General features: G+C 36.9%; 1 protein-coding gene across 1 annotated transcript; it reads right to left on the bottom strand.

The window, feature by feature from the left end:
- Positions 1 to 2,742: 2,742 nt before the first annotated feature.
- On the bottom strand, positions 2,743 to 7,300 carry LOC143990287 (interleukin-17A-like). The gene is made up of 3 exons (XM_077490346.1): positions 7,112 to 7,300; positions 5,062 to 5,267; positions 2,743 to 3,202 (listed from the first exon to the last, which is right to left on the bottom strand). The coding sequence occupies exons 1-3, from the start codon at positions 7,298 to 7,300 to the stop codon at positions 2,968 to 2,970; spliced, it is 630 nt and encodes a 209-aa protein (XP_077346472.1). The 3' UTR covers positions 2,743 to 2,967.
- Positions 7,301 to 8,852: the final 1,552 nt, after the last annotated feature.

The raw sequence follows: 8,852 nt of genomic DNA on the forward strand, positions 1-8,852 counted from the left end.
AGTTAAAGAGGAAGTAAACCCTTGATCAAATTTTTCCTTCTCCCTCCCCTGCAAAGTAAAGACATGTTGTGCTAGTATGCATTGCATACTAGCACATTATGTGACACTTACCTGCAAACGAAGTCTGCACCATCCACGCTTCAGGCCGCACCCATCTTCACCCCTCTTCCTTTCAGACTCTGGCTCTGTGACTGGTCAGAGCCTTCTGATGTCACTCCCATGCAAGCGCGCGGGAACAACACTCACTACTGAAGAAATGGCAGGTGTGCCCGTTTATTCAGAGTGCATTCGCCAATGACTTCCTCCGTGCAGTATACTGTAAGTATCACCTAAACGCTGCACGTTCAGGACATATGTACCTATAGGTACAAAGTGTAAAGGGAGGTTTACAACCTCTTTAACCCCCCTGGCGGTATTCCCGAGTCTGGCTCGGGGTGGAATTTTCATACCAAAAGCGGTATCCCCGAGCCAGACTCGGGACTGCATCGCTGGATCCAGGAGGAGGTTTACTTACCTTCTCCCTCGGATCCAGCGTTGACTCCCCGCTGTACGAGCGAGCCGTGTCTCGCTCGATGCATCACATCGCCGATCTCCGTGCCCTGCGAGCGTTGCGACGCACGGGGGCGGAGATCGGCGCCAAATTCAAAAAGGGAAACAGACAGTATACATACAGTATAATGTAATCTTACAGATTACATTGCTGTATGTAAATATTTCACCTCCCCGTTGTCCCTAGTGGTCTGCCCAGTGTCCTGCATGCAGTTTTATGTAATAAAAACTGTTCTTTATGCCTGGAAACTGGAGATTGTCCATAGCAACCAAACTGTCATTTTACATCAAAAATGGTTTTAGACCAGCTAGAAAACAGCGATAATAAATTAGAATCACTCGCAGAATTGAGCGATAGCGATTTGTGGGGAGATCCGTCATCAAATACTGAAAAGTAATGACAGTGACAATTCTGCAACTGAGCAAATTTCAGTGTTTTTGATTTGATTACATTATTGAATAATTTTTATTATTGTTATATTATTATTTGGTACAATTATTTATAATTATTTATTATATTATAATTTATGATTTAATTTTTCAAACTTTATTATACCCGGGATGTCTGCTAGACTCTGGTTTGGACAGATTTAAGTGAGTTATTCCTAAGAATTGCAGGACTACAATATAAAACGCCAAATTTTCATGCAAAATAATGGTACCGCTTTTAGCACCTAAAATCCGAAATAATCGTACCGCCAGGGAGGTTAAAGGGGAGATATCACACCTCCAACTAACTGAACTTTTATTACTTCCATCAGCTCATCACCCCCAGTTACAAAATTTTGTACCACTTGCCTCACCCTATTAGATTGTAAGCTCTAATGAGCAGGGCCTTTTCAACCCTTCTTATATTTTATCGTATTATAACTATACCGTCTCCCTTTATATTGTAAAGCACTACGCAAACTGTTGGCGCTATGTAAATCCTGTATAATAATAATAACAAAATTCTATAGTTCTGTCCCAGGGTGGCAACGCTGCTGCTCCACAGATACAGTATGGTGAGGGAATGTTTTCCCCTTAGGACAGTAAGTGTGTTACTGGAAGCCAGGATCACCAGGTGAAAATAAGGGGAAAAGCCTGAAAACAAAAAGAAAACTGATGTATCAACCACATCTGGGAACTGGTAAGCAGCAATATATTACATATTTCTCCGTGCCAGGTTAACACTCTTTTTCCTGGTGCCCATTTTCACTAGGACTCAAAATGAAGGGAAAATTGAGTTGTCACCACAACAGGAATAGAATTCTTCCAGTTGGGACAGCTGTTCCAGGGGCAAGAGTCTCAGAGGTGTTTACCACACTTTGAAGCTATTACCTTCCACTCTATGTTGTAGCTATAGAACAGAACGTAAAAGGAAATCTCGTAAATGGGACACAGATGGCAAAAAAACAGGGGTTTTTACAATCCCCTTCTCCTTCTAAAACAACATTTTATTTATAGATATAAGGTAGAACTAAAGGCAAAACTATTTTTTTCCATTTCGGTTATAGTAGTGTAGGGTTATTTTTTTATTTATTTTTTCTGTCTGTGTCCCATTGGGGACATTTCCCTTCACTTCCTGTCTTATAGTTAAAACAGGAAGTGGAAAAAATGTGGGCATCCCTGGTTGTCACCAAAATTAGTGCCCCCATTGGAAAATTTTATTTCTGTTCCGGGGATAACTAAAAATTTGAGATTTTCTTTTACTTTCAAGCCCCATACACACTAACAGATTTTCTGCTGATTTTTTTTCCTTCATATTTACCAAAACCATATAATATGAGGTCAACCCTTAGGAGTTTCAATTCGTATGAAATCAGACAGGCCCTTGTACTACATGGTTTTGGTAAATCTGAAGACAAAAATCAGCAGAAAATCTGATAGTGTGTATGGGGCTTCAGTAACAGTAAACAGTAAACGGGAAAAAGAGAGAGGGTGAATCTCGCTAATGCTAATATAGTTGACTTGATACCAGCAATATATTGAATTATTGCTAAGCCTGAGACATATGAATTGCAAGTCAGAGACAATTGCTTGCACTAATCAAAGCACAAGATCATGTGATCTGAGAAAGCAGACCAACCCAAAATGTTGGAATTAAATTAAAATTTTCTGGATAGTAGTGATTAAATGTACTTGTTGACTGGACCCTATCTTTAATAAATAACACTACAAACAAGCAAATATCAAATCCATTACACCATTTATTTAAATAAGCATGCACTTTTAGAAATAAGACCAATAAATACAAAAAAAATTATAATTGTTAACAACCATATATATAAATATATAATACAATAGTAATAAAACTGAAAACAGTGCAATAAACTTGCTACGGAACAGATGCACTTATATCAGTGCTACTTTTTCTCTGTATCTCCCCAATACATTGACAGCAGAGACAGATGTCCCACAGAACAGAACATTGTGTAGTTATGACTGCTTTTGCATTGTGGGCTGGGCACAGGTGCAGCCAACGGTGACCATCTTCTTCTCCAACTTCAAGGTGGGGAAGCAACCTTTCTCACGATGGAGAACCAGGATCTCCTGTTTGATGGGGACTGAGTTCAGCTTAAGGTCTACATTGCCTTTTGCATCTACACATCCGTCATAGCGGCACCTGGCTTCAGTTATGACAGATGGGATCCTGTTGTAGTCAACGTCCTGGCTGTGAATAAAAAAATAAGGAAATGGAGTTAGTTTAATTACAAAGTAGCCACATACAGGTACCATATTCTTCATATTGTCCATGGTTGGGCACAAGCATAAGTAGAAGAGGCTACAGTCTGAGGCTGAGGTACCTTTGGAATATATTCCTTTCTCAGGAACCTCCTTCCTTCTTCAGGATCTTCCACATTATAAAGAATGTTTTAAACATGCCAGTGGATAATGGTATTCATTGTGTACCCTATATTTTTTGTCCACTGTTACATCTTTTTTACTGAACCTGCAATGTCTCTGATACATTGGAAGCTAATATTTGCCAAGCTGGAGTTGCCAATATCAACAAAAGGCCATATACAGGCATACCCCACTTTTAAGTACACAATGGGGTTTATTTACTAAAGCTGGAAAGTGCAAAATCAGGGTCACTTCTGCATAGAAACCAATATGTTTCCGGGTTTTATTACCAAAGCTTAATTGAACAAGCTGGGGTTAGAAGCTCATTGGTTTCTATGCAGAAGTGAGCCTGATTTTGCCCTTTCCAGCTTTAGTAAATAAACCCCATTGTGTACTTAAAAGTGGGGTATGCCTGTAGATTGGTAGGTTGTCATATGTCTGGTTTGTTTGCTATTTTGTATTGTGATGAATATACTCTGTATTCTTGTATTTTAACCTAATATTTACTCATTTGCTTAAGACTATAGATATTTTCTGTGTATTAGATAGACCTGTAACTTACTCTAATAAATGCTACATGTTAAAGCTTTTGCTTCTGGTCAAAAGAACTCTTATTTAACCCATATCATATCTTATGATTATTACATCAGAAATATAGATTTTAAAGGTTAACACAAGCAAGGGTCAAACAAATGTATTGTTCACTGTCTTTTAAAATGAAAAAAGCTCTTTAAGTATTATTAGATGTACCAGTAAAGTTTCACCTTTTGTGCCAATTAAGCTCTTCCTTTTGTATCTTTAAAGATAATGTAAACCCTAACAATGAACTTCCCTTATTTGATCCTTTTTGGTCTACTAAATATAAATTGAGAGCATTTTATTAAATCTACTTGATAAGGGCAGCAAATGAACAATTGATCCTGCTAGAAATCCTGTGAGCTGGTCATTTCCTGAGCTTCTTGCCTGTGCAGCACTCTTATCAGTTACATTGTTCTCAGAAAAATCACTGAAAAATACAGAATGCCCCTATTTTTTGTAAAGGAAAATGGGAGACTATTTAGTCCTGTACTAGGGTGACAGTGCAATGAGTGAGCATTGTCAGCCTAGAGCAGTAATTGTGTTACTGGCAGAATCACCTGGTAAAAATAAAGGAAAAAATCAATGCAGCCACCAGTTTGGGGATTTGACAGCCTCACTTTCTCCACCATCTTCCATTATTCCAGGATGGATCAGAACGATTCTACTTGGTCAAAGCGGTCATATGCCAGCACATGACCAATCAGAAAAGGCTCTGATCCTCTTCAGAAACCCTAAAGGAAGAAGAGCAGAGATTTCATTTATCACACTGCTGTACTAGCCTCTTGTAAAATGACAGCTATTCACCCACGGAGGCTAATACAGAGGTGGGGTTTGTATGGTGAGTAAATTTTGGTGAAAAAGCGAACTTACACTTTTATAAAAATTGGTGGGTTACTGTAAAAACAAAATTATGATTATTACTCTATTATCTGTCCTGTTTAAAACTACACTGAAATCATTTTTCTTGTAAAAAGCATTGCAAAGCTATTTACAAGTTAACCTTTTTAATTGTGACACTAAAGAACAAAACAATAAAAACAAAAAAGTTTAAATAATAATGGCTAATATAATTTGGAGGATGGTTTATAGGTGGTATGGTCCAATTACCTGTAGTCCCATGGAGAGCTGGATCTTGTCCTTACATCTCCTACTGATACATGGGATTGGCCACTGATGTTCAGACTGACTTTGATCGAAGATGGAAATGGCACGTCTTTGGTGACTGAGCATCCAACTTTATTATATTGTGGTAAAGCCAAAGTGTAACCAGGCAGTACAACACCCAGAAGACACAGCAATAATGTAAAGAGAGACTATAGGAAGGAAGAGAACAAATTAAAGTTGAACAGTGTTAAAATCATTTTACTATATGTCATTCAGAGCAAGATAAATATTTCATCTGATTTAAAAGGCAGTTAAAATGCATCTTTTTTATTTATTTTTTTCATTAAGGATCCAGTCACTATTATTGTTGCATTTGCACCTGCAATACTTCAAGCACAATAACATACAAATATACTAATGTTCTGAAGTCTATCCACAGCTCATAGATCCTCAGAGTCAGCTGTGGGTCTGAGTCACTACGCCAGAACAGTCTATTACAGTAAACAGGTTTTTTTTTTTTGTTTTTTTTTGGTTTTTTTTAAATCACATAGAAAATGGACTTACATTTTGACTAGGATCAGGAAAGGTTCATATAATCAAAAAGTGTAAAGCTGGCCATACCCATCAATCACAGCCTGTGAGGAGTGAGTTGGGAGTGGGGGGAGGGGCTGGGCTTATGGACACAGAGAGGTGGCTCAGCAGCGAGCCTGCATGAGTGCCCCCACAGCTAGCAGCTTGCTATGGGGACACTCAGCAAGTAAGAGGGGCCCAGAGCGCTGTAGAGGATCGGGGCAAAACAGCACAGAGCAGGTAAGTATGAAATGCTTGCCCTTTTTCTATATGAAAAAAAATCTTTACGATCACTTTACGTTTGGGGGATCTTACCCTTTAAATATACTCAATAAATCAACAAATCTTTCAACGACAATATCAAAATACCTAAATGATTAAAGGACCAACAAATTAAATGGTTGGTTTGTCAAAGGATAGAGATAGATAGATAGATAGATAGATAGATAGATAGATAGATAGATAGATAGATAGATAGATAGATAGATAGATAGATAGATAGATAGATAGATAGATAGATAGATAGATAGATAGATAGATAGATAGATAGATGAAAATTGCCAATAAAGGACCTACAAGTTAAATGGTTAGTTTGATAGATGGACAAATAAATAAATACATTGATTGATTGATGGAAACATAGATAGTTAGATAGAGAGATCTAAAATATTGGTATTAAAGGATCAATTAAATGCTGGTTTTCAAAGTTTACAAAGATAGATGGATAGATAGATAGATAGATAGATAGATAGATAGATAGATAGATAGATAGATAGATAGATAGATAGATAGATAGATAGATAGATAGATATATAGATAGATAGATAGATAGATAGATAGATAGACAGATAGATAGATAGATAGATCCGAAGAATTGACCAACAAATTAAATGGCTGGATTGTAAACGTTTGCATAGATAGATAGACATATAAATAGAACGGAAAATTTCCATTAAAGGACATACAAGTTAAATGGTTAGTTGGCATTGATAGTAAATGCTGGTTTTCAAAGTTTGCAAGGATAGATGGATAGATAAATAGATTGCTGGAGAAAGAAAGATAGATAGATAGATAGATAGATAGATAGATAGATGAAATCATTAAATTACTGGTTTGTCAAAGTTTGCATATATAAATAAACAAATAGAATAGAACATTGTCATTAAAGGACCTACAGTACAAGCTAAATGGTTAGTTTGCATGGATATGTTGTAGATGGATAGAAGTAATAAATTAATTGATGGATGGATAGCTAGATAGATAGCTAGATAGCTAGATAGATAACTAGATAGATAGCTAGATAGCTAGATAGATAAATAGATAGATAAATAGATAGATAGATAGATAGATAGATAGATAGATAGATAGATAGATAGATAGATAGATAGATAGATAGATAGATAGATAGATAGATAGATAGATAGATAGATAGATAGAAATAGTACATTCAATTTCCTTTCATAAATTAAATCCTAGTTCTTACAAAAGATGGTCTGAAGGTCTCCATAGTACTGGTGGCTCTTGTGTGAGTCAGTAGAGAGTTAGTAGAAGCAGTGAGTGGTACAGTGCAGGGCCCCTCTATTTTATACAGGGCACACTGGGGTTTCCATCTTTGTGTGGTTACAATTTGTGGTTTCTTATCAATGCAGCAGCGGTTTTTCTCTGCAGTCATTTCACCTTAAAGGATGTCACACTTTCTTCTTTTTTTTTCTACTATTAAAAGGAAAATGTAAGGTAATTAATCTTAAATTGTATGTCTGGTGGCCCATGAGCTGGAATCTGAAGGTAACTTATTAACCAGAGCTGGAAGGCTGACAATAATTTGCATAGTATTCTGCATTACCTTATAGACAAATGAGGTCATGGTTTAACAGTATTGTGTTTGACACGTGTGATTTTTTTCTGTTGTAACTAAGCAAAGCCACAGTTTCAAGAAAAAAAAAATTAAATTGTAAAGAAAAATAACATTATCATTACTAGCTTTTTGTCATTTGTTTTAAACAACCAAATTGCACCTGTTGGGATGAAGGTATACGCAAATGAGTTACCATCTTTGAATTTACCTACTTTAAAAGTTTATTCCATTCAAAACTGACATTTATTTTATATTTTTAGTGAGAGTTGAACCACTAAAGCTAAACTCCAGGCAAACAACTAAATATCCGGTTAAATTACTCATAAATGGGGCATCTTATCTGCCAAAAGAGGGTGACACCCCCTTCTCTGGCAGAATTAAAGTGAAAAAACACACTCAATAAAATTTCATATACTGTAGGCTTTAGAATTTTACAATTTCAAAAGTCATCATTACTGATGTTTTCAAATCTTGTTTTTATTAAAATTGTTAGAAATTCTGTATACAGCCGTACAGAACAGGCAGTGCACAGTCCACATGGGCTTTGCTGCTTAACTGCAGACAGAAAAAGGAAACTTTATTCAGGGAAAAGACACAGAGCATATCATGGATGCAGCTACAAATGTATAAACACTTCCATCTACTGGTTGAAGAATATATCTCTACTAAATACTGATGTACAGTAGTTGTTGCACAAAATGTAATTCTGTATTCCAACAAAAATTTTGGCAATCCTGCTATGAATGACCTTGTTCAGACAGTTTCTGTTATATGGTAAAAACACTCTGTCCCTGTCTGACGATTGTTCTCCTGTATTGTCACTATGTCCCATGGACTACCAATGGAGACTACAAGTGGCCAACAGACAGGCATGGTCCACTTTTGCTTCCATTTAGAAACCATTCCTAAAAAATGCAATCTAGCCCTCACTGGAGGGAACATAGACGTGAAATGGTCGCAGAGAGGCTGCAGATCAGCCAAATTAAATTGACACAAAAAATGTTCAGGGGAGAAATAATCATTTCATTAAATATATTTTAAAAAATAATTTTATGTAAAAAAACATATTATTTTGTATTATACAATGCCTACAATCCTTTAGCAAATTATATTCCTTAATATATTAATTTAGGATACAGATATCCTTTAACCACTTTCCAACTGGCGCACGCCGCTGTATGTTGGCAGAATGGCATGGACAGGCGAATGGGCGTACCTGTAAGTCCCTTTAAATTTGCCACCATGCAATCATGTGCGCGCCGCCAGTCAGAACCTCCGTGAGTCAGATCGTGGGCTCCCGCGGACTCGATCGCCGCAGGGATACCCGCGTTCATCTCGCGGGGAGGAAGAACGGGGAGATGCTAATGTA

This window comes from Lithobates pipiens, unplaced genomic scaffold (genome assembly GCF_037356315.1).
Source record: "Lithobates pipiens isolate NorthernLeopardFrog02 unplaced genomic scaffold, aLitPip1_a1.2 Scaffold_18, whole genome shotgun sequence".
In the NCBI taxonomy this organism is placed as follows: Eukaryota; Metazoa; Chordata; class Amphibia; order Anura; family Ranidae; genus Lithobates; species Lithobates pipiens.

Excerpts from the sequence above, each read along its gene's own strand:
- LOC143990287 (XM_077490346.1), bottom strand. The coding sequence starts at position 7,300 with ATGACTGCAGAGAAAAACCGCTGCTGCATTGATAAGAAACCACAAATT. Across the intron at positions 5,268-7,111 it reads AGACCTTCAGACCATCTTTT|TCTCTCTTTACATTATTGCT; the intron begins GTAAGAACTAGG and ends TCCTTCCTATAG. Across the intron at positions 3,203-5,061 it reads AGCTCTCCATGGGACTACAG|CCAGGACGTTGACTACAACA; the intron begins GTAATTGGACCA and ends TTTTATTCACAG.